The 26,570-nt window shown below is 41.9% G+C and overlaps 1 protein-coding gene across 1 annotated transcript; it reads left to right on the top strand.

The window, feature by feature from the left end:
• The first annotated feature begins 28 nt into the window (after positions 1 to 28).
• LOC130692306 (high affinity cAMP-specific and IBMX-insensitive 3',5'-cyclic phosphodiesterase 8A-like) lies at positions 29 to 26,532 on the top strand. Its single transcript, XM_057515387.2, has 18 exons — positions 29 to 460; positions 7,502 to 7,581; positions 7,899 to 7,958; positions 13,555 to 13,838; positions 15,079 to 15,138; positions 17,925 to 17,982; positions 18,099 to 18,228; positions 18,300 to 18,603; positions 19,948 to 20,114; positions 20,204 to 20,337; positions 20,471 to 20,578; positions 20,804 to 21,000; positions 21,083 to 21,361; positions 22,040 to 22,167; positions 22,571 to 22,716; positions 22,969 to 23,124; positions 23,557 to 23,686; positions 24,277 to 26,532. Exons 1-18 carry the CDS (start codon positions 205 to 207, stop codon positions 24,471 to 24,473), a joined length of 2,874 nt encoding a protein of 957 aa, XP_057371370.1. The 5' UTR covers positions 29 to 204; the 3' UTR covers positions 24,474 to 26,532.
• Positions 26,533 to 26,570: the final 38 nt, after the last annotated feature.

Below are 26,570 nucleotides of genomic sequence, written 5' to 3'. Positions count from 1 at the left end.
GGGGATTGTTTGAACTTCATTACAGAGGCAAAGAAAAAACGAATAGACGAAGGGGGACGGTGCGTGACGTGAGTGACAAATCGGACAGGGGTTCCAGCCGAGCTCATCAAGTGTTTTTTTTTATTGATGCCACTACGTGAACCTCGAGTGTACAGTGCTATTGTGTGCAGTGCCGTGCAAAAGTGACGAAGAAAGGAAGAAATTATGGGTTGCGCTACGAGTCAACTGCCTCTCGGTGGCGGCAGCCACCGCCAGAGACGGCATTCATCATCGGCCAATTCATCACCGCCGAACAACGTGACCACCGTGCTGCCCGACAACCATCATCATCACAACGACGAGAAGGGCAATCGCAGCGTCGCCCTGGCTACTAATAATGTAATTTCCCAGCAAACACAACAGCAACAGGCCCTGCGTATTGTCCGCAATCCCAGCAACACTGACAACAGGCCGTCGTTAGGTAAGCACATCTTTTTGTTGCTTCAACCTTTGAACAATCACATTTCTTTTTTTCTTCTTGCCTTCCACGTGCTATTTAAATATTTTCCTTTTTAAAAAGCGATTAGCATAGCGGAACCTTTTAAAATCGACATTGACGAATGCTTTGATGAATTCGTGGCCTATCACGACGACGCAACCATTGTCGGTAATATTCATTACAATCACGGCTTGTGTGTAACCCACTCAACCGACAGGTTGCCTTCGTTTTAAGTTTACCTACCTACCCTCCCTGCCGTCTTATCTTGCGATTCAATCAATCCACATCAAACAGCTGATTAGGCAATCTGTAGGCGCGCTTCAGATGCAATACACATACATATGAATTGTGTGAGGTTTGCCTAAACAAAAGACAGGGTCAAGATGCAAAGAAAAAGATATGGCGCTGTCGTCAAGAGCGAGGAACGCCAGTTAGGGATGCGGCTGATAGTTGATGCGTGTTGTCTTATTATTAGCAAGCCTCACACGCGTCCATATCGGACGCCACCGCCGTCCATCCACAAAAATCAGAAGGTCCTTTAAGAACGAAAAAAAAAAAAAATAAATAAAAAGGGGGGAAGAAGATGCAGTCGTGTCATCACCTTTCCGCTCGTGAAGTATAGGCTAACTAACTATAACTAACTATCCATGTGGGCTGCTCTATGGCCGTCGTGTATTTATACCAAGGCGCCAGGGCAGCAACAGCCATATTGACATTTATATATTTCGGCTAGCAGAGGCAATGGCAGTGTGTGCGTGTGTAGCCGAAAAACTTGAACGTTCTTTCTTTCAATTTTTCTTATATATATATATTTTGTTTCGTCTTTTCCTGCCATAACAGCTCCAGTTATATCCGCACCTTTTTCCTGTTTAGACCCCCAACACGACGTCTAAGACAACAGACAGAAGCCATGGCACGTAGATGTTGGTCTGTCTGGCGTAATTGTAAGACTGATTAACTAGCGCGTATGTGTGTGCGTATCATAGTCTCGTTTATAACGACGAGCTTTTGACTGTCGAATAACAGTAAATCAGGTGAATCTGAGAGAAACCAATTACAGGAATTAGAACAAATTATTATTGATGAGTACGGGACAACACAAAATTCACGAGATGGACATTTAAAACTCGTGCAAGGGTGGGCCTTAATCACGTGGATGTTTCTTACCTTTTCTCTTAACGACTCCTCTAATCAGAAGAGCCTTGTACCAATCCACGTGCATGAAATATTCTAAACAGCAAAAAGGGACATTTGGCTGCGGTGGCATGTAAGGTGTAACAGGTGAGAGGTGACAAACGACGATGTCTGTACCACCAATCCAGTGGTTGAGGTGACGACACGCACGTACGCCCAGGAACTCCACGTCTACACGTCCTTGCAGGCCCATTTCGTCTGATTCTTGTGGACAAAGAGAAATAAGAAGTCAACCGGTTCGATGCGGGTGAAAGGTAAAATAACGGCTCGAAATCAAGGCAGAGGGAAATGACAACCCGAAATCAATCAAACGTCTCCATTGTCATTTCGACATCACCATCACCTCTTTTGACCAAAAAAAACCTCCCAGGTATTCGTCCGGTTCTTTGCGCGATTTTGCGAACGAGAAAAAAAAAAAAGAAAAGAAAAGAAAAAGAGCCATTTTTCAGGTCGTCGATCGGTCGATGGGTTCGTGAATAAAAACGAAAGAAACTAAAATGGGGAGGGATATACTTTAGCGTGTGTGCGTGCATAAAGGTATTCACGTATCCATTTTACGCTTCATTTGTTTGTTTGTTTTTTTTTTCGAAGAAACGAAACCATCAAAAGAATAGGGGAGAGAGAAGGAGAAGAGAAAGAAGTGCCAGAACGAAAGGAAAAAAAAAAAAAGTCAGTTAACAGTCGCTTTTAACGCGCAGCACGACAACACACGAGCCCGGGCGCATGCGACTGCCCGCACTTGGGCGAACGTCGGTCAGAAGATGTGCGTCCCGTCCCTGGCCCCCTTTTTTTTTCTTCTTCTTCTTCTTCTTCTTTTTCTTTTGAAAGCTATTACGTTTTGTTGACGGGCGTCGTTGAATAATCAGGATCCGCATACCTGGCATAGCTGCGCCAGACTGTCTCTCTCTCTCTCTCTCTCTCTCTCTCTCTCTCTCTCTCTTTCCCTCCTTCTTTTTCTTTCTTCTTCTTCTTCTTCTGTCTTTTATTTATTTATTTTTCTTGTTCCTTGTTTCTTTTTTTTTGTATATAGTTTTTTTTCTTTTCTCTTCACTCACCTGTGTGTGTATCACCCAACTGGCCATATATCACTGGCGAACCTTCGTCTTTGTCCAATGTGAATTTGTTACACGTACCTTTTCTTACGTCGCCCGAACTTGAAATTTCATCTTCTTCATCTCAGTTTCTTTATTTTTTCTCTTTATGACAACGACGATCTTTTCTTCTCTTCAAATATTCCTTCGTTTTGTTTTTAATTCTTTCCCGTATCGTACCGAAATTCCCGGGAAACGCACGCATTAACGGAGAAAATCAAAATGCAATAGTAGAACGCCATTGGCGATAGCTGCGCTCCCCTACAAATGAATGACTCTTTATTTAATCGTAAGGCGATTTACATGATTGTTTTGCGTTGACGGGTCGCTCTTTTTACGATTATCTCACACCTTCGGATGGGGTTCTACGGTGACGGCGAACCCCTTTTTTTTTTCTTTTGCTTTTAACTCTCATGAATTTGTGACGAGTTTTTTTTTACGACGCACTGCCAGTTCCCGCACCTGCCAGTCATTATGACATCGAAGACGTCGTCTTTGTTTGCCTCACTAAAAAGAAGAAAAAAAAGAATAAATAAATAAATAAAATGTTAAAAGAATAAAAGGATCTCTTACGTCTTGACCAGAGAAAAGAAGCCAAGATGTTTAAAAAACAAATAAAAAGACGAAACTCTTACTGTTTTTGCGTAGAAAGTATTACGTGTAGGAGTAATATACGTTGTAACGGGCTAGCTAAAGGAAGGATAGAAGCAACAAAAAGGAAAGGTCGCATGAATAATAGTGAAAACGTTGTGGCCATCCAAGAGGCTCTCCAAGCGGACGCTAACGAAATCGGTTTGATACATTACACGCATTAGGCCCACAGCTGACTAGACCTAACACAAAAGAAAAGGGGATAGGCTCGAATGATGTTGTAAAGTTATTACGTAGGCTCTACATATAACTTTGAAGTCATTGCGGCCCCCTTTCGTGACCCTACCCAAAATTCTACGGTGCCTGAACATCTGAATACAGACATGGTTATCTAACACACCTTGCCCTATCTACAATCATAACACGAGATGATCCATGACCGTATAAGCGAAAGGTAGGGCCCCTAGAAAAAAAACGCGAAAGTTAAAAAAAAAAAAAAAATCGAAGACAAAATAAAAGGAAAAGGAAAGGTTTTCTTCTCGTTTATACCTAGTGATACAATGGCATAGACGTATATACCAGCAATTGGTCAATTCTAACCAACTGGGTGTGTTGCGTGACGCCAACAAAGCAACACCGTGAAAGGAATAGTGCTGTTTTGTCTCGTGGCGGCAGCGGATACACATCGCAAAGGAATGGTGTCGGGAATTTCTTTTCTTTTTTCTTGTTACTCAGTTCTTTTTTTTTTTGTGCTTTTTGGGTGGTGGACGAACAGCCAAAACAAACGGGGGCCGAAAAATACAACGGGCAACAACAAACACGGCAAAGCGGTTCTGCGAATCATCAACGATGTTTCTTTTTGTTTTGCGGGATTCCTACTCGGTTCCTCCTTTATTATTTTTTTATTCGTCATTTTCCTTTTTAAGTTTTTTTTTTTTTTTTTTTTTTTTTTAGTGTGCGTGCAAGTTGTTCCCTATTGTCAGACGGGCCATAAATTAGAGGTCCAACTCAATTTTTTTTTTTTATAGGTCACGGTACATCGCACCCAATGAACTCCCGGACATGCATATTTTGACGACAGGGGGCCACACACAAAGGGAAAAGGGCAGTTTTTTTTGTTTTTTTTCGTGTGACGCACTATCGAGTTCATTGGATTCGGTGAACATTTTGGAACTTGTCTGACTGTGTATTAGCCAGCGGCCATTGGACAGATGCGATCTACGAAAATTTAAAAAAAAATCGGAGGGGAATTGAAACAAAAGTTTTGTGTTTTTCAATGGAAAACGATGTTTGGCTAGTTAAATCCCCCGCCAACATTGCCAACAGCGGTGTAGGGAGTAAGACTTTTCCATTAACGCCGCCCAATCCTTCTTTTTTTTTTCTTCTTCTTCTCGCAACTGAAATGGAAGGCAAAGTAAAACAAGGTAGAACATTTCTGTTGAAAGAAAACCGGCTTCTTTTTTCATGCAACGGGGGGAATCAAGTCTTGGTCGACCGTCGAGCAAAGTCACGTCGATCTATCAAACGCCGTTTTGATTGATCATCGACTCGGCCCAAGTATAGAAAAATGAATGACGCTGGCCGTGGTCGAATCATTTATTTATTTTTTTTTTTTGTGCTATATAACCAAGTAATTTTTACTTCATTTTCTTGGCCCCATTTCTCTGCTTTTTTTTTTTTTTTTTTTGTGTTTCCACAGCGAAATCGATTCAATAATATAATCTAAAAAAATAGCAAATTTGAGCGGCGTTCCGCCTGGTTCTGCAATACTATTTTGATACTATAAACAATTAGGCTTCTACGCTAAGGCGCAAGTGATTGTATTAGTTACTCGCCATGGCGTCGCTTCCGACTCAATCTGTACCCTGTCTGTACAACATCAGTATTTACTACACACATTTTGGAAAAAAAAAAGAATGAAAAAGAATGAAAAAAAAAAAAAAAAGAAGCCTGAATGATGGATGGATTTGCTGGCTGACTGACGTCATCCGTACAATTTTGTTTGTTGTAAGCGCACGTGTGTGTGTGTGTGTGTGCAAATACACCTCGTATATCCGCGCGTTTCGATTTATCGTACGGCTAATCCTGCATACATAAACTAGTCACATCTTCGTTTTTGGTTTTGCCAAGGACCAATTGCGCTTGCACGACGATATAGACTTCTATCCCTCCCCCCCCCCCCCCTCCAAAAAACAACAACTTGAGCCGGAACATGACATGATTGCGAATGGGCCCGATATCTGCATAGATTTATAGACGAGAATAGCAACAAGAGCGGCGAACGGAGTTACAAATGTTGGCGACTTTGAGGTTTGGCTCGTCCGTCCATCAGTCTCAGCCGCTTTTGTATTTCTCTATCTCTCCTCTCTACCTCTCTCCTACCAAGCGGATGAAGAACTGTTAGTCTCTCCCGTTTCTTTATTTATTTTTTTGTTTACGTTTTGCCGAAGCTGGGCTAGTGGCTGCTATCCGGCTGACATGTGATGTATGTTGTTCAAACGCACGGAACTTCTGGCGAGCATGGAATGTGTCCGGCTCAGCCTCGGCCATTGCTCGATGGCGTTATATAGAAACGTTAGTCGTATATTTGAAATAGCCGAATACGACGAAAGAGAAGACAGAAAAACGTGACTCCATTTTTTGTTCTTGTTTTTTTTTTTGCGTCCGTCCAACTGGCCGTCAAGGAGAATTCAAATGTATTCGAATTTGTTTCTTTTTTCTCTGCGTATTTCTCTGAAGCGCATCACGTATGAGGCGAATATACGTACGTGACGGCTGCAAATAATTTTCATTCTATACACATAGACAGGACTTGTATTTCCTTTTGTTTTCATTCCCCCCGAATTTGGACTATTTGATTTCTTTGGGGCGGACGTCGTCTTTGGCGCCATTCGAGATTTGAACACGGCTCTCGTCGACTGCGTCTCAGCAACGGCGTTTCATTATAGACGTAGCTTTTTGTAGCTGAAATTTGCTGAAATTGTGTGTCTTTCTTTAAACGCGGGGCGGATTTCCGCCTGAGTGCACGAACATCAGCGACAATCCACTTGCTGCTGGAAAAGGCAATTGTATGTAGAATCGGGTACGTCCGCTATAGAATATTCCGTTGCGACCTTACCTTACAGGGGACAAGGCGATGGATCGATCGGCAGACGCAAATGTACACCCACTAAGGTTTTTATTCGCTTTCTACATATATGTACAGTACGTGATGAACAAACTCAAGGCCTTAGCACTTCGTGCCGGAACTTGATCACCTTCCCAACCGACGGGCTACTCAACTCATACACAACGAGCCACCACTTTCGTTCTTTCTTTCTTTTTTTTTTTTTCTTTATGTTTCGTGCGACCAAAGTGTGGACAAGATAAGAAATTGTTCTTCTTCTTCTTCATCAACTCAAGGATCTCGTTTAAGCTGCGATAGATTGGGCCGTCTCAGATAGGAGGAGGTAGTGACGCTGAGATAAGGAAAAATTGAAGGCGGACACGCGGCGCTCCTTATTTGATTCTCTTTTCTGCTTCCTTCTACTTTTCTTTTTATGTTTCGCTTTTTTTTTGTTCCTCTCCTACATTATTCGTAATTGATTGGACGTCATGTGCTGTGTTGCTGATGACGGTGGGTCCTGCTGGCTAGTTGTCGAAACGGACAAGGCAAGGTCCGATTTCGTCATTACGTTTTTACCTTTTATCATTCAAAAGGCTTTCAGATGTAGGATGTGCATGGGCTCCGTCTATTGCCGGCAGTTATAAAAGCGCGAAACGGATTTTAAAAATCTCATTAGTCAAATTCAACGTAATCAGCTGGGATGGGCTGTTAATCACCGGCAATTTTTGTGATAACGCGACACATGACTGATGCTTATCCTTTTCTCTACGCATCCTCCTAATGCCCAAGTCTCTCGCCACTAAACACCGCAGTTATTTAAAACTCTTTTTAATACTAAAGAGATTTCACCTTTTGTCCGCACCACACCTGTCAGTGGCATTTTAAAAAAAAAATTCGTATTCCAAATTCTCTGTTTTCTCGTTTGGAAAGCGCACGAATATATTATGAACTGTGCATAAAGGATGTACAGTTTCCTCTTTTCGATATTGACGTGCCATTTTTCTTACATCTTTTTTGTTTTTGAATATATATATTACACAGACAATTCGACAACAGGAAAGTATCGACGAGGTAACAGCGGCGACCTGAACAGTACCAGTCCGACTCAGCTGGAGAATGGGGTACGTAGAGAACGAACAGGATGTCACATACAAACTACAATAATCGATTGATTTGTTATAATTGCGTTCTGTAGAAAAGACGAAAAAGAAAATTTCAACAATAGCCAATGACTTCACGCTGTTCATAAGTTATAACGCGAGTCCTACACAATTAGCAGTTCTTTGTTTTGTTTCTTGGGTTTTCGCCGATAAGTTATTAAGCTATTTATGTAAAACCTTTACGTCCTTTTAGCTTTAGCTAGTCTATTCTTTTCCCCAGTTTTCTTTTTTTTTTTTTTTAATTCTTTTGTTTCTTTGTTATTTGTTGCTGTTGGCAGGTTCGTTTGAGTAACGACGTCCGTTTCGGTACGATGCGAGCGCCGTCAGAGCCACTCAAGGTGAGATATTTGATCCCGTGTACTCTTTGTTTATGTTTACGTTACCGTTAAACGCAACGTTCCGGGCAAATTCCCATCTTCCTTCAGTTCTTGTCCGGACACCAAATAATAAAAGAGGAAGAAAAAAACACGTATTTTTCCCCCGAAACGCAATCAATAACATTGGAATACATGGAAGATTTAGCCTTGTATATGACACTGTAGAGCAAAACCATTGATCAAGATCGTGCGACAGTAGACAATGTCACACACCACCAGCTCACCTCTTTCCGTCTTCTTCACCTGTCACGAGGCCGATATATTTTCATTACACTGGCGAGATGCTATCGAGCCAGAACGTCAGGACGACATGTGTAAGTAGATCGAGCCACGATAGATCACATGTCCGTCCAACCTTAAAGTTGATGCTACATGGACCTATGGGTACGCTAAGCTGGCCAACAATACGCAAGAGCCTAGCAGCTTATCGTTCATTGTGAGTCAAAAGAAGGGAAAGATGACGGATGTTGTAGGTTCTCGATCAACTAGCTAGAACGATGGCTGTTTCGATGAAGACCACGGTTGAATGATGTAGTCAATAAATAGTGCGCAATACGCTTTCGTGCGACCTTTACATTATGTGCTCCGCCAGCGATCGATCTGGACACGCACTGACGTAGGAGACCTTCCATTTATTTAATTCGAGTCAATTTCAAGTTTTGAAAGCAACAAGTCACAATGTTCATGCCGGGAGATTCCAAGTGTTTTCTAAAGAAGAAGGAGTTATTTTCGTATACATTTGTTAGTGAATTAGTTATTATACGCACATTGAAAATCAGTGGCTTTAGAAATCCTGGATTTGCAGCGCAGTCTTCGTTCAAGATTCTGGGAAAAGGGCGTATGAAGGAAGAGATTCCAAAAATCTCGATGTTAGGAACTTGAATAGAATAGAGAATTGAGGGGAAGACTTAGATCCTTTTTCTATGGTGGACGACGTCCTTGTATATTCATTTACGTTGTTGTTTGTTGTTTACCATTCTGCGGAGTTTGAACCGAACCATTTTCGGTTGGGTATTTTTCGTGATGAAGTTTCTGGGAAGAAAAAAAAAACTTTTCGCTTTGATGTTCGGCCTGTCCGCCTGACGACGTACACAACAACTGGCTCTCATCAACCGCATGCGGAGGCGAGCACTTTCAATTGGCTTTCATTATGCAAAAACGACTAATGTAAGCGAGTATAGGACTATACACAAGGAAGGCGGGAGAATGTGGACACACAGCCACGCAAAGAGAATAATATATGGACGTAAATTTATAGAGAAAATCAAGACGAAAAGAACCTTGGAATGGATCGCATACAAACGAATAGTCTCTCCCTCCGCCCTATAGACCGACACGTATAATTCGAGCGTATACGTGGACTTTGTTCTCCCGAGAATCGAGCAAACCCTTCTTGGAAATCCGTTGCTCATGCTCATGCTCTTGTTTGTGGTTTCGCTGCTTTCTTTTTCTCAATCTCTATCCCATCTCGTCTCGCAAGAATTCTTTCTAGATATGAAGTACTGAACAAAAAAAAAAAAAAAAAAAAGAAAAAGGAAGCCAATGCGGATTTCTGGCGCTCACTAGTGCGCGTTCTCCTTGTGTAATTCCAATTATCTCTTGCCATTTATACGGAGAAAAAGAGCAGGGCGCATCCAACCGAGTATTGTATAACAAGGGCAATCGATCACCTTGCATGTACACAGACATCATCAGTCGATTGCTTGGTCGTGCTATTGGCCGCAATATGCTTGCACCCAATTTCCTATCCACGCAAACGAGATGAAGGAGAAAAGAAACAAGAAATTGGAGACGGAGAATGACGTAAACACTCGCTTTTCCTCTTGTCTTTAAACTCATGTTTAGCAGCGCTGTAGAGTCTCATGACAGGGAAAACAAGAAAAACAAAAAAATTACATGCAAAAAAAAAAAAAAATGAGCCTTTAGGTATGAAAAAGAAGCAACAAAAAAAAATGCGGAAAGAATAGAAGCAAACGAACGATATAGGATTTAGAAGAAAAGTATAGGAGCTGTATGGAACCTCCCCAAAGAAAGGCTGCACTTAAATGCCACATCAGCTTCTTCGACGATCACGGCACTCTTTCTCCTCTATACCCGATTAACGATCGCCCGTATAGGTCGCTCCGTATAGGATGAAAGAGGCAAAAAGATGCAAGGAAAACAAAAAACGGGATAAACTACATCTACCATATCCTCCACCGCTTAGCGCTGGGGGTTCGTAAACTTGCCTACGTGCTGTTCTAGTCTTTTAGCATAAAACAAGAAGAAAAAGGAAATTAAATGCGGGTATTAGGCTTTTTTCAACATCTACTTAGCACTTTGAGCGCCGTCAGCTCATTGTGTGTGTGTTCATTATTATTTTTTGAATCGGTGCTTTAAAACTCAGGAATCTACGTGCTTAAAAAATGGAAGACTAAAAAAAAAATGGAAAAAGCGAAGAAACGGGACCTAATTATGGGAGATTGAGCTCGTCTTCCTTGACAGCTAATCGAGACAGGAAACTAACAACTAATAAACGAAAGACAAAAGGGAAATATTTGAAAGGAGTAACAAAATAGCTAATAATCCACGTTAAATTACAGGCCATAATAAAGAAGATTTGACGAGGCGGAAAGGGTTCGTCGTTTAGTTTATGTTTCCTGTGCTGGTTACCAGATATCTACATGATTAGCACGCTGCGGCAGTGACACACTAGATGCACCCATTTTGTTCTTCTCTCTTTTATCCAGCAGCTCGTCTATACACAATTACACAGTCGAAGCCAAACAACAATATGACGCTCAGGCAGGGCAAAGAAAGAACAGGAAATAGGCTACAGCATCGTTCTGTTTAGTTGTTGTTGTGTAGATGAGAGATTGGGTGACATTAGTAACAACAGCATTAACAAGAAGGCTATTATATCGACGCGTAAGCTGGAATAAATAAAAAAACATACAAGGATTTTTCTCCCTTTTGCAAGCTTCCATCACTTTATTTGCCGTATCATCCGTACTAATGGGCTTTTATCGTTTATCTCTGCGAGTTGAAGCGAGGTACACGTATACTGAAAAAATTCCGATTGATGTTCAACACCGTAATAAGGTTGTCATCAGTGCGTTGGTCATCTTGACTCGATTTAACAGGAAAAAAAGGACCCGCTCTGGCTCAAGACTGAGTGATCTGTGTGACCGGCTAGAGATGGATGTTGTAAGGCTGTACCAGTTTCTCTAGCTACACACTAAGTCCGTGTAGACGCCTATTTTTCCGGTGAAAAACAGGGTCTCTGTGGATCTCTGAAGATTGAAATGTAATCAGCGAATGACGTATTTTGTCATCTCCTACCAAGTACGCAGAGGTTTGAACATCATAAGAAGAAGAAGAAAAAAAAAGAAGAGATAGGGTACAAAGCCGATGTGGATTCCATACAGTCCATCGGAAGATGTTATCTTTTGAAAGCGAAATGTAAAAAGAAAATAGATAAAAGGCGGCTCCGAAAAGAAAATATCAAATATGATTTTGGCGTGGCCTGAAAGATTGCTCAGCTATAAGACTGAGCTGTTCGTCAACCTTGTCTTTTTCGATGTTATGCGACATCTCTAAATAATAAGCTTAGGGCGCACGCAGTCAGTTTTCTTTTAAAGCTGAAGAAACGAAAAAAAAAGAGAATCAAATAAAATCAAAACATGCTCAGAGAAGCGGAAGTCTTTCACGAGAAACACGCAAGACACCTTTGGCTTCAAGCTTCTTTTAATCATAAATTATTAAATATCGTAACCCGGAAAAGTACAGCACGTCAGCGGCAGCCACTCAGAAATGTATGGTGTGATGATGTATACGTTTAACTTTTATGCAACCATGGGTTTAACAAACAAAAACGTAACGACTTTAAGAAGAGCTTTCCTTTTTCTTCTGGTTGGTTACGCCATAGTTTACGGTTTGAACGCTGCGTACACAGGCAAACCTTTCTACATACATTTATATTGCTCATGAACTATACGTCTATGGACATATCATCTCGAAAGCAGCAGTGGCAGTTGCCCATATAAACGAAAGAGAGCTCTTGTTATAAAAATGACACGGGCATGTCTGTCTAGCTGATGGCGACATAATCCATGCATCCATCCATCCACGTCTGCTAATGGCATATTGCTTCGAGTTCAAAGCAGTTCGCTAGCGGGGAACTAATCAACGAGACGAGGCTGGATCATAGGAAAAGAGGGGACGGAGATGGCGAGTGAGAGAATGACTTCGCTACGCGTTTCATATTCATAAAAATTGTGGCAGCGCGTTTAAGAAGACTACATTTTTCATCGTATCTTTCAACGGCTGATTAAAGTCTCACAGGTCACGACCACCGCGCCTGGAATTGCAACTACCCAAAATGAAAATGAATAATAGCGAAGAAGATGCCCGCCATTCTCTTGCCTCCGTTCAACTGGGTTACTATGAGGAAAAAGTTGTGCCGTACAGTACACAGAAAATTTTTCAGTGGGAAGGAAAACATCAAAGACCTTTAGTAAATACTAATTTATTAGATGAGAGGGCTACGGTGGAGCTACACGTATGAAAAGGAAGAGCGACAAGGACAAAACGGAAAAGAGAAGCATTTTTGAAAATGAGTTTTCAAATGAGAAAAGCGATTCACCGTAGCCGTCGACTTGGCTGACTAATGCTTTCAGTTTTGAATTTCAACAAAAGGTGATGAGAACAGACCGGTGAAAAATTGTAAAGACCCATCTTGTCTGTAAACAAAAGACTGATGAGAACATGCAAAACAAAAATGCGACCCATTAGATAAATGGAGGAGAACAAACAATCAGGCCCGTTAGTCCGCAGTTTTCAGGTGCCAATCAGCTGGCTTGCAAAATAATAGGTAAATCAACATACACAGGCGATCTCCAATCAATGGTTAAATTTTCTTCTCCTGCTTCTTCCGTAATTAGCTTTATTGTTATAAATGTCTTAATCGCAAAGCTCATTACACTTTGATGCTAAACAGCATTAATTGCGTCTTGCTGTTTTGGACGTACGACTTTTCAAAAAGGGATACCCTCTAACGAGGCCGAAAACGCAGATGACGTATGCTGTAGGTTTTGCTTTTAATTTTTGATGCTTATCAAGTACTGATGTCTCCGTCTCTAATGATTCTTATCAACTAGCTCAAGTAGCTATAACATAGATAATTTAACTACGGGACAAGGTGTCGTGCGTTTGGTTTTTGTCTGAGCTTTTGTCCAACAAGCTCAAGTTGTACAACAACAGCTCGCTAATCAGGCATTGTCGTCCTCTGTCGTTTTTTGATTGATTTCACTGATTGGGAGGAGAGCTTAAGACACAACACTAATTGCTCCGAATCGCGGCGAAAAGAATACTTCATGATGACACAGGAAGAAAAAAGCGTGACTAATTAAGCAAGCATGCACGCATCGAAAGAGGGTTGCCAAAACGAAAAGAGCGTGGAAACCAGGTTGCAAATGGTTTCCTCTTAGTCATTTCTTTATTATGTCATCGTCCGTCTTTGTAGCTGTCTCTATGTCGGGTGACATCATTCTTTTTGATTTTCTGTTTGTCTCTTTAGGTAATGTTGGTCTTCGAACGTGAGGATGCCCAAAGTGACGCATGGTTGTGGGCCTGTCGGAAGCTGGCCAGTCGCTGTGGCGGCACGGAGATGAGCCACAGCAACAGCCGGAGTAGCCACAGTAGCAGTAGCAGCAATAGCCACGAAATCCATCATCAAGACGTGCTTGTCCGCACCCTTCAAACGGAGCTCGTCCAGCGCAAAATTGCTGAATTGGAACCCAATTTGATCGTTATCGACCGGCGCTCAGCTAGTCGTAGTCGCGAAGTCGATGCTCTCTGCAGGTGACGTTCTAGTCTCTATTCTTTCGCAGTCATGTTTCTCACTCCTGTTTTCGCTCTTCGTGATCAAGAGCCATCGGGATTTTTTTCATTCGAATTCGATTAGAAACTCGACAGCTGCAGAACAGAGGAGGAAGCAAATCGATTTCCAATAGTACACACCCTGACGGCCATAACACGAACACTCGTTCCGTAATCTATTGCCACATAAACGTCAAATATCGAGCTCGAAATTTGCCTATTTGAAAACTCTTTATTTGGTGCGCCATCAGTGACATTTGGTTTTTCGTTTTCAGCACTATCGCTAGCAAGACAGGATGGTTCTCCCACCGTTTATGCATATATGTATAGGAGGGGGTAGAGTGTAAAGAAACTGGAGAACTTTTGATCGATATTGATGCTCGTGAACACGGAGCTGCACAGGCCGAACGAACTAAACTTTCCCTTTGTTCTTTTAAATTTTTCTTTGCGGCTCAAATCTGCTGCAGAACGATAATTAAATTTTGCATATTCATAGAATTAATGTATGTCCAAAATTCTGCATTTAAAACGCTAGAGGAAAAAAAAGCCAAGGGAAAGCAATAAGTAAGAGGCACTGAATCGAACCTAAAATAAAAGGCAACACAAAAAAAAATACTGAATTCTAAAAAGGCTTTTCCAGCCGACGTCATCGTTGGGAGTGGAAATCTGGCATGTATGAAGACGGAGCGATGAAAAAAGAAAACGTTTTGACAAATCTACAAGCCCTGTTTTTTTTTTTTTGTTAACGGGATTTATCGGGTACAGTTTGACAATTTATACTTACCTACTCGGTTGCGTCTTCAGTTAGACACCGCCTGTTGAGACGTAAACAATACACGCTAGATGGATAACTTGATAGATTGACGTCATACGGCTAAAGTTTTTCTTTGATACCCGAAGTGAATGGAGTCGTTGAGAGGAGAACACGAAAGCTGCATAATACTCTACAATTCTCCCTTTTTTTTTGTTGTGTATGTGTAACCCCAGTTTACTCAACCTCGTCTCTTTACTCTTTCCACTTCAGACATCCTGGATGTTGTACATAACATTAAACTGGAAATCCTCTGCTATTCTAGACGCACGTTGTTCACGGCAACGCTTTTTTTTCTCTCGCAATTCTTGTTTTCCACGTCATAGCCATCTGTTGAATTTGTAAAGACTTCATTGATTTCCTTTACATTTTTATTAATGACATGGTTACTGTTTACGACCTTGGTTACAGGTGGATCCGCACGCAGCCAGGAGGTAACTACCCCATCATTCTCGCCGTCGTTAAACGAAAGTAAGTAGAAAAACAAAACAAAACCCGTGCCTTTTCTTTAACTTCTTTTGGCGTTATTACGTTGGGAAGAATAATGCAATCATGTAGGACTTACTATTTAAGTAGGGAAGTCTTCGTAGATGATTTACGTCAGATTTCAGCTTCATTATATAACGAGGGCGAATGAGAAGGAGCGGGAGAGTAGATCGAGCAAAATCGTTGGTACCCGCCACTCTATCTGTCTTGAAAGTAAAGAGCCTTTCAGTTTCCCCTTTTGTCTCTGTGCCCATTATCTCCGTTCACATAATATGTCTGGCACTTTTGGCTTCTCCCTTCAATCTCTGGGACATTTATTTGAATAAAAACGGAGGAGACGAACAGACGACAAGGAAAGGGATTCATGAATCATGACGACGGGAACTTGGTGGGGGGGGCAACCATCGATCAGCCCGGACGGGCTAAACGGCAGCACACCATCAACTAGAAAGTACGACCTCGAACGAATGTGATTCCATTTGATTCATTCCTCGTCGATCTCTCGCGACTCACCAAAGAGGCATTGGCTGTGTAATGGCTGACGTCCGTGTAATCATTCCGCGAATAGTCCGCAGGTACAACTGGTCACTACACAGTGATGGAGAGCTTATTCCTATTAGTCCGCTCTTCCCTTCTCATTTATGCATGCATTTTTTAAAAGCTGAATTCCGCCATACACCGGTTGTCATGCTTGTTTTTGAAATGCGCTGCGTAAGGTTATCGGAGTTCACGCAGAACAAGCAAACGGAAGGAGGATCTTGAGTGCAGCAACCCAAACATGAACGCGTTCCCGAACGAGAAGCTCTTTAATATTTCTCCTTTGTCTCTCTATCTCCATCCTGAGATTTTGCAATTTTTGTTAGTTTACCCTCGTCTTTTAGTTTCCCTAGTCACGATAAACTGAGCGAATAAGGGAACTGATATTTCATCAAAAAGGATAGAGCCCTCGCGTGTTTTTAAAAGTTTTAACAAGATTTGCCTTCGTAGTTTTTTTTCCTCTTCCTCTCCCAATATCCTTCGTGGAAGCCCTTGACGCTGGATCTTCTATCTAAAATCCGTAAATTAAAAAGTTTAGCTCAACCGTACAAGAAACTAACTTGCGGGTAAATTTCGATCGGTTACGTTTCCCTTTGCGACTTCTCATTCGATCGAAGTCTATTGGATAGTTCAACTCTTGACTCGCGAATCACAAGTCTAGAGGCGATCAACACCGAAGTCCAAATACATCACCAATTTTTCTCATCAAGGGGGGAAATCGACGGATGAAGAACGAGCTTTCACCTTTAACCAACTAATATAACAAGCCCACGCAGTTGGTTGATGATTTGCTGAGCGACATCATCATATGCGGCGTCCACCTAAAATCGAAACATATTCAAGAGTAACGAGTTCTTAACTAGCCCTGCGCCATCCATAAAGACAATCCATAACGTAGCGGCGCCAGTGTGTTAGCCGCCATAGCCATCTATTCCGCCAACGCGCGTTTTCGTAGAAAATTGGCAACTCCTCTCGCGGCGTTGACTAGGCATGCAGACGGTGATCGTGTTCACCATGCATTGTTCAATGTACTCGATGACTCCGTCTCGAATGGTTGTTGCCCACCTTTCGTTGCAAAACGCTCCGCCACAGTTTCAAGCCTCGCTGGAGTTTAGCCCGTATAAATCAGGACTCATTTCTTTTTAGTTTGATACTTGCGTGCGACAGCATATCAAACGAACTTTTTTAGTTCATTGAATCACTATATATTGGGCATTTGTAAGGTCATGTATGTTGCCTCTCTTTTAGAGGCAAGGGACGTCCTTTGGAGCGCACAAAAATCTTTTTGGTTTACTGCACAATTTTTTGCTTTTTCTCGCGTGAGTTTCTATTAACTTAGTATAGATAAATGTTGATTGATATACCAGGAAGGGAAAAGTTTGGGCAACCTTTCATTGCTTTCTTCCAGCTGATAAAGGGTCTTCAGAGAGACATGGATCATGTTCTCTCCCAGTGTGGTATAGACATCAAGACCTAAAACCCCTCCAACTACTTGTTCTTGTTGGCGAAGCAGAAGATGTATGACTTCTCATAGGTAGCGTTACGTAAAGCTAGAAACGTGTATGTCTACAGAGCTAATAATCATTACCGTTAAGTATATCACTGCGGATGAGTTTGTACGTAACATTTTCTCGCAACGAAGATCTAGGAAATAGGTCAGCCGGATCATTAAATAACAAAAGTTTAAAAGGGAAGAAGCACTGTAATTGGCTTACCCTTAATCAAATGTAGTTATACCTGTTGAGCTTTTCTTTTTGTTAGTTGTTTGGGCGTCTGATAAGCCGATTGGGTTTTGTATTACACACAGCAAAGACAGGTAACGTTATTTAAAGATGGAGGCTGGGTTTATCCGTGATTCCCTTGGTTATTCCATTTCGTCTTTGCTCTGCGTTAATACCTTCTCGCTCTTGATTCAATTCAACCGAGTGTGGCCCTTGGGTCTATGATGGTGCAAGTTCTACCCGTTCGCACGAAATGTTAAAGCATCGGATAGAACACGCAGTCCGAACGGTATCAAGGATGTTGACAATGATGAACGTGACAATGATTTGTTAATAATCGCAATCCGCTCTAAATGAATCGGTTCGCTGGTGCGTGAAGAGCTATGCGGCGTTGAGCCATTGTCATTATCCGCGTCATATTGGATTGTTGGCATTGTTCCAGTCTCATGTTCAAATTCCCTTCCTCGTTCATTGGTATGTCGCTCTATATTGGCGCATTGTGGTCTTTTACAGTTTACTGGAACGCGAAGAATCTATTGTAAGCAGCATCTTACATATTGGATACGATCGGGTAGGCCGCATGTTTGTCATTCAATTAAAAAATCACTAACGTTTTTTCTTTTCTTTCTATTTCACACATTGACTCGTGTTTGCTTCCGTCTCATCTACTCCGTTTTGACACACCAGTGTTACCCAGAGAGCGGCAACTTGGGATCGTGCCTAAGCGAGTTGTTGATGCTGGAAGCCAGTGAGCTGCAGTCACGCCAACGTTTGCGTTTGGCCGAGGCATCGATGACAGTAGCAGCAGTCACGAGGGGTATAACAACCGTGTTAACGACAATAATCCTTCCTTCCATTTGACCTAGTGCTTGACCATTCAATGATCAGTTATCCCTTATTTCCCTACAGAACTGGTGACGGTGACTGACGGCCACTTTAACATCCGCTATATCAACCCGGGCGTGGAGCGGCTGCTGGGCTTCGCCGCCGAGGAGATCGTCGGCAAGAACATGATCGAACTCTACCGGTGCGAGGCCGGCAACAACCGCTACGACATTAACGACGCGGCCCAGCACGTCCTGACAAACAAGACGAGAGAATGGGAAGGCAGCTGTTTCGTCCGGCGGAGAACCGGCGATTCGGTCCCGCTCTACTCGCGAATGATTGCCGTTCACAACAACAACAAAACAGAGCAAGTAGCAAAAATAAATATAGTGGGTACAACATAGATATAGCCTCGATGTGCATAGCTGACAAGCACTCTGTCACAACCCATATTTGTCGAGTTTAGGAATGCTGGTTACCTACTTGGACCCAGCTGCTAAAAGGAGACACGGCATCGAACGAGATGTTAGATAATTCAAAGCGAACGGCGCAATCTTTCGAAAACACAGAGACATGAAAATAAATAAAAGACAGGGACTATTCGTCAATATTCTGGTTATCTTTGTCTGGTAGACACGAGAAGTTTGTTTTGTACAATATCCATGTTGCACATGCTGTACATGGTAACAGTAAACTTGCTTGTTCGGTAGCTGTGTAAATTGTGCCTAACATGGTGATATGTTTGACAGTTAGCTACTGATGATGATAGCCCGTTTGGATATGAAAGCTTATCCAAAAATGGAGATAGGTACGTGTACGTTTTCGAGTCGTATACCTACTTTTTTTTTTGTTCTATCGTCCTGGCCAATGACATAGTTCTTTTAATAACTTTGGGAGATGAGCACCACAAGTCGAGTCAACTGAGGATGAAAGTTTGATCGACTGAAACGCTCAAGACCTCAGAAAGTCCAGAATACACAACTGGGGATCTTCTTCTATTGCAAGCCTTTCAGTGGCCAAATTCAGAGTAACTTTAAAGCTTCCGTCTCTATGTGGCAATTGTCAGTCAACTGTTCGGCTCCCAACGCATCCGCTTGGGTGCTTCTTAGAGCAATAAAAGTCACAATTCTCGGACGAGGCCATGTTAAATCCATAGTCCCATTTTTCTTCTTGTGCTTCGCTAATCGCTTTCTCCTTTTTATGTCGTCTCGTTTTTTCTTTTCCCTCTACTGTGTTTATGTCAGCCATTATGATGAGCAACACAAATCCGTCGTCAAGTAAAGCGCATGAATATAAAGAATGAAGACGAAAGCATTATTACATAAAGATTAGAATGAGAACAATGACAAAGGATGGAAAGGAGGGCATACAACAGGAAGTTCCCTCTCATAATATCCTAACAAACTATGATATCGTTAATGGTCCATCTCGTTTTTCCATTGTAAAATAATCAGCAGCTCAACTAGCTAGTTCGTTGTCGCTCAAATATCGCAAACGTGTTAATTGTTTGGACATTGATGCATCTTTTCCTGTTTAGAAACCTTATAGCTCGATTTTACGTACTAGTAACCAAGTTATCGATTTGTTTTTGTAGTACTCATTTTACATGTGACGACAAACAAAAGGAATTCTGTCTCATTACAGTGTTTTGTTTTCTTTACCTTTTCTCCCTGACCATTCAACATGGAAAACAAATGCATCCGGTAAATAGAAACGAGGCGCCCGATTACGTGCTATTGCTGCAAGAGCCACCACCATTGTTCATCGACAAATCGCTTTCTGGTGATATGGGAGCTTACGATTTTTACCCAATGCCACGAAGCTCTCTCCACTCGGTCAGGAAAGCTTCCTATGACGTCCGTTCAGTTGGCAGTGATGGTATTTATAGTTATTATCTATCCGTTTTATCGAGTTTTTACCTTTTGGGTTTTACGCTTATCGGATGTATTTGTTTTTCATTCAAACAGGAGCAATCATTCGGAGACAGAGTTTGGCCAGGCTTCATTCGATGGCTATTGAAGGTCCCATCACTAAAGTGATTAACATCATCACGGCTGCTCAAGAGTCCAGTCCTAATTATATATCGCAAGCTTTGGATAAGGTATAGATCCATGTTAATTTAAAGGGGAATAGTAGGAATTAAACTTTGAAAAAAAATTTAAGCTAAATAACAGACTCTGGTGAGTATAATGTGAGTAAACTGGCCAAATGAAACCTACCTATTTTTTTTCCAGGTATTAGACATTTTACGTTCCACGGAACTGTTCGCACCTCACGTCGCTGAAGTGAAAGGAAGAAATGAAGACCCTGTTACGACCGATTTAGTCGGTGCCCTCCTGCTGGTTAGTTTTCCTCGCCCACCCGTTTACGTTTTCCTTTTTTTATGTTTTTACGCAATTCACTTTGATTCGTCCCATGTAATATACGAACGTAAAGACGGGAGAATGGGGTATAGAAATCGGAGTACCTTACACGCATACCATACAGGCCTCTATAATGCTAAGAAGTTTTGAACCATTCCGTCAAGTTACTCAACACGCAGTCATCATTTATCATTGATCACACAGGGACAGAAGCCGCCCGGTTACACGAGACGCAGCTCCAATGAGACGTCCATCAAGTCCTCACACAGCCAACTCTACTCGAGACCGTTGCTGCCGAGTTTGAACAACATCAGCATCCCCATCCAGCTGAGGGAGATGTTGGAGAACGATTCTCAGTGGGACTTTGATGTCATCCGGCTGGAAAAACTCACCGGCAAACGGTGAGCAAAACGATTTGCAGAAAAATGAAGAAAGGGGCAATGTCATGTTCAATGCCTTTACCGCGTTTGCTGTATCTTTCAGGCCGCTAGTTTGGCTCGGCATGACGATCATGACTCGTTTCGAGGTGCCCAGGACGCTCAACTGCGACGAGGCCACTTTGCAGAACTGGCTGACGGTGATCGAGGCCAATTACCACTCGACCAATACATACCACAATTCAACCCATGCTGCTGATGTCCTACAGTCAACGGCCTACTTTTTGCAGCGCAATCGCATCAAGGCCCTACTCGACCCGCTCGATTTGACCGCTTGCCTCATCGCTGCAGCTATTCATGACGTCGATCATCCAGGGAAAACCAGGTATTTTATTTGTCCACCATTTAATCTTGCAAAAATTGCAATGAGTTGCATTCCACGATAAGAAATAAGCGATCGACTCGATCTTTCTAGTCACAATGTTTTCACGTTTCAGCGGGAAAATAGAGGCTCTCGTGTAAGATGCGTCATATGATATTTACGTCCGTGATTGGGGCTGTGAAATTTACACTTTGGATTACGACCTTGCTGACAAATATCTTAGATTATACATCCCTTCGTCGTGTGCTTTTTACCAGTTATTTTTATATCAGCTCAGGTTCATTATCAAGGTATTGCCACATTTAATGGAGTGAAGAAGGCGCTGAGTTCCCTGTCAAGATGTTTACAATAGCTTAACATGTTTAGTTGGGTAAATGCGATTGTTCTCTAACCTAGTGGCGTATTAGTGGGATTTTTATGTTTCGTTATGACTGCTATGCCAACCGGCGAGCCAAAGATTTTTTCAAGACTAGAGAGGTTGAATTGGGAGACCTTTGAATCGTCATTGCACAAGTGTGTCACGTTGCCAACTGTTATGTTTTTCAATCTTGCGGGCTCAGAAATTTTTCCAGTCAAAGACCAAATCTATTCGTTTCTAACTCCTGTCTCAGCTTTGCTTGCATAACGATTCTTTTTTTTTTTTGCTTCTTTTTTTTTCTCGTGGAAATGACATGCATCTAGCGGTTTCCTCTGCAACTCTGGGAACGAGCTGGCCATTTTGTACAACGACCTAAGTGTCCTCGAGTCGCACCACGCCGCGCTGGCTTTCAAACTGACGTGCCAAGATGACCGGGTCAACATCTTCAAAGGTATGTGTGACAAACCGGCTCTACGAAGAAAAATGTTCAAAAATAAATATAGTTAAGCTGGGAAGGGCGGAAAAAAAAGGCAAATAGAAGAAAACGCTCCCACCGTTCACTTTACGCCTCGGTGACAGTACAAGAATAAATAACACTCGTCGAAGATTTTTCACACGATGCCAGACGGTGATTGTTTGACTCTTGGCGGCAGTTTTTGTGTCCCCTGCCGGGACGGCTGCAGTCACCGTGACCAACTGAGCGCAGAGTGTTTTCGCAGAAAAGGGAAAACATTTTAATTTCTAATCCGCTCCTTAAAAAATTACAATAAATAATTACCAATAAATGTAATATATGTGCAGTTGTGCTATAAATTATGTTGCCTTTAATGCGAACGTGTCTTTGGACGTTGAAGGAATGGACCGCGAAAGCTACAAAGTCATCCGGCAGAGTATCATCGACATGGTGCTGGCCACCGAGATGACCAAGCACTTTGAGCATCTCACCAAATTCATCAACATCTTCGCCAAGCCGTTCCTCAAAGACGAAGACCAGTACGAGGTATAGCGTCAGCGACGGTCAGCTGTTTGTAGAATAATGTTGGAAAGAAAGATCTCAGATGCCACATCAGGCCTGTCAGGTGCCAACCTGCCGAGTTTGACATGGCCGACGAGAAAGAAAAGAAATGTGTCTGACTATTAGAAGCCCTTACACAATCGGGTGATGTCATCTTCTTTTTCTGTTAATATTTTATTTTATTTTTTTTTTGTTTTATTTTTTCGTTTTATGTTGTTCCCGGGAATCGTGATTCAGCCGCCCGAAATCGATTACACAAGTCTCAACACTTCGGAGAACATCATCCTAGTCAAGCGTATGCTAATCAAATGCGCCGACGTCTCCAATCCGACACGACCTCTCAACATGTGCATCGAGTGGGCGCGCCGTATCGCCGAGGAATACTTCAACCAGGTGAGAGAAGATGCACTATAGTAACTGACTATAAATACATGCATATTGCTATTTATGTATGTATGTATCGTACATACATGCGAATAGACAACTGTGGTATCCGTGTGTGCTGCGTATAGCTAATATAACTTCAAGATAAAAGAAGAGTTGCATGAAGGGTTTTTTTCGTACACGACGTAACCTATCCAGGATACAGTCAAATTAAAGCGGAGGAGTAGCGGGAAAATGGCGAAAGGTCTGCGACCCTTGCATGTCGCCGCATCTCATTACTGACCGCAGACTTTCAACTCTATAAATCATCATCCAAGTCCATGCATTTCTTAATAATTCACTAACGGCTCAAAATTTGTGTGTTTATTTATTTATCTTTTTTTTTTTTTGCTGATATTTTATTGATTGTTTTCTATGATGTACTTTCTTTTTTATGATTAGACGGCCGAGGAGAAGGCCAAAGGACTACCAGTGGTGATGCCTCAGTTCGATCGTCAGACTTGCTCCATCCCGAAATCTCAAATTGGATTCACCGACTACTTCGTCAGCGACATGTTCGACGCCTGGGACGGTAAAAACGAGGCTTTTCCGATCGAATTACAAAAGCCATTTGGATTTGGTTGCTTGTTCCATGTTCCTTGTCCTCCTTTTAAGCTAACTTACTCTCTATGGCTCTCTGTCTTATGTCTCTTTTTGGCTAGTAAACAAGACGAGCCACGCCTTCTATTCTAACAGAAGTCGATTTTCCTTTGCTTAACCAGCAGGCGCCTTCTAAAAACCCTTTTCGTCTCTTTTCTTATTCATTGGCCTCCACTTCGACCGAGTTGGCGCTGTTGCAAAAAAAAGAAGGCTATAGTGAGGAGGGGGGGGGGGAGGCTTTGAACTGATCGGTAACGGACGGAAAAACCCATCCGGCCTTCTTTCAATATATCCGCTCGTCTTTTCTCGGCCAAGTCATTTCCATTTTCAAAGGGATCTTATTCCTTTTCTTTCTCTCTTTTCTCTGTCTCTCTCAGTTTCTTCTCTCTTTGTGCTTATATCAAGTTTCACTGAGACTTGAGGAACTGTGTAACTGTTGTTTGTGCCTCCGTCCGTCTGTATGGCTCATATGAGAGTCGCACATGCAGCGCATTTTTGACGTTCCATCTATTATTTGCGTAGCTTTCGCCGAGGTTCCCGAGCTCCTCCAGCACATGAAGAGGAACTATCAATTCTGGAAGGAGCAGGAGGCCATGGGCGTTACGGGCCTGCCTCCGGAGTATATCATTCCGCTAACGCCCACCGAACTAGTGCGCAAGATCGAATTCGAGACTCTGGCCGAGTGCAAAGAGACGGTCGAATCGTCCGAAGAGAAATAATTCATCAGAAAACCCTACTAAATTTTCAATATAAAATGACTATATCATTTCATGCAAAAGAAGAAATCGAATGCTTCGTCATCTTTTTCATCCGCCCTTTCCCAATTTTTTATTATTATTCTTTTTTTTACTTATCTCGCCATTTTATTCGGGATCGATATCCCCTGCGCTGTGTAAGCGGGACAACTAGGTCATCAATTTCCACGTTCGATTTTTTAATTCCCGTCCCTGCCCATACCCGGATGCGACAAGATTCCTGGCTCTTTTTCCTTTAATTTTTGTTTTCTCCTTCTTTATTTGTGTTTTGCTGGTCTTCCTTCTTTTTCTTTGTGTTTTTTTCTGTTCTCCGTTTGGAAAACAAACAACCACCGGAACATCCGCAACCGGAAGGAATGGGAGGATTTCAGTTCCGGATGGACACTGATGAACCCGAGGAAGAAGACAAAAAAACGTGAAAAATAGTAACAATACGCTCAAACAAGGAGCCAAAGTTGACGTCAAGATTAGAGACACTGTCACGAATTGGAACACTGCTGAAGAGGTGAATAAAGGAAATGAAAGCCAACGTCACTTCCCCTTTATTTGAAACATGACTCCAGACTTTATTATCGCACTGTTCTTCTCTTGATGCCCGATAGCTTACCCCATGCTATCCCCCGTTCGTTATACCGTGCGTCACGTGTGAAATACTAAATTACTATTATGCTTACTCGTCTCTTATGACTATATCATGATTATTGAAAAAGAAAAAAAAAATTCTATTTTTGTGACCTTATGTATTTTTCATTCCCGTCAATGCTGTGCATCCCCTTTTTAAAGTATTCACCGAATTTCCAAAAAAAAAATGGAGAAAAAAAAAATGAAAAGCAAGCAAACAAATCACAAGGATATGGGGAAGATGGCGGAAAATTTTTCGACGCAGAAAAAGTGATCCAACCAGCCTACCCCCAGAATTTCCGCATTTTCAGCTGGTGTCCCTCTTGGCAACGCATCCGGCTTCCTGTCACCGTCGCTAAGATATGAAGAAAACGGTATACGTGATGTATTACATCTATTGTTTACTATCTGCATAGGCCTACATGAATTGAATACGTTCAAAATTGCCAAATTGTATACTGATCTTCCTGTTGTTGTTTTTTTTTCCTCCCCTTTCTCCAAGACAAATCTTATACAGTATATACAGTATATATATATATTTAGTTATGATCATCACACAATATATTAAAGTGACTATTGTTACAGGAAATACTTGAAAGTGTCGTGTTGCATCGTGCTGAAATTCTGTGTTCCCTTATACAAATATACGACTGGATAAAAGAAATGCATACAAAAAAAGGCCACAAAAAAAAAAAACTAACTGAAAAAAGATGCACAAAAATGGCAAAAAAACAAACAAAAAAAAAACAAAATACCCAAATACGCTTATTCGCCTTGATGTTTTTCCTTCTCTTTTTTCCTTACTCCGGTCTCCTCTTAAAAACGTTTGTCTCCATTTGTCGCCCTACCCTATCATCTTCTTTCTATTGGCCCGTCTTCTTTTTGCATTTAGACGATGTGCAAGTGTGTATATGTGTGTGTCTGTGTGTGTGTAAAACGGCGAAACGAGCGCGATCGTTCGTGAAATATGGAGCGGGGAGACTTCCAGTAACTTCCCAAGATGAAATGCCTGCATCTGCGCTGCCAAACTCTCCCATCAAGGCCAACGAAGATGGGCCAACAGCCAAATTGTGAAGCGAACCTTCTTCTTTACTTTTCTTTTTAAAGATTTTTTTTTATCACTCCCTCTTTTTCAGTTTTTTTTTTATCACCTTCACCCAGTTATTCCTTACTCTCGTCATCAGACAGCCTAGCATAAGCGCAGTAGCTTGGATTTTGCTGAAGGGTGGCAGTCTTGTTGGGAGGTAAAAACAGCTCGTTAAATCGAATTCAAGGAAAAACGCGACACTTTTCTTATTTTCTAAAATTTACTATTTCTACGGGTCTCCATATTTCATCGACCCAGCGACGTAACGCACACACACACACAACCGTATTATACATGGAAATGTTAGCAAACATTGTTTTTATTCAAAAGTATTGATCTTCATATTTGTGTCT

Source organism: Daphnia carinata, chromosome 1, assembly GCF_022539665.2.
Source record: "Daphnia carinata strain CSIRO-1 chromosome 1, CSIRO_AGI_Dcar_HiC_V3, whole genome shotgun sequence".
Classification (NCBI taxonomy): Eukaryota; Metazoa; Arthropoda; class Branchiopoda; order Diplostraca; family Daphniidae; genus Daphnia; species Daphnia carinata.
This window is presented reverse-complemented; position numbering and strand designations above follow the sequence as displayed.

Excerpts from the sequence above, each read along its gene's own strand:
- LOC130692306 (XM_057515387.2), top strand. The coding sequence starts at position 205 with ATGGGTTGCGCTACGAGTCAACTGCCTCTCGGTGGCGGCAGCCACCGC. Across the intron at positions 7,582-7,898 it reads CGACTCAGCTGGAGAATGGG|GTTCGTTTGAGTAACGACGT; the intron begins GTACGTAGAGAA and ends TGCTGTTGGCAG. Across the intron at positions 23,687-24,276 it reads CATGTTCGACGCCTGGGACG|CTTTCGCCGAGGTTCCCGAG; the intron begins GTAAAAACGAGG and ends TTATTTGCGTAG.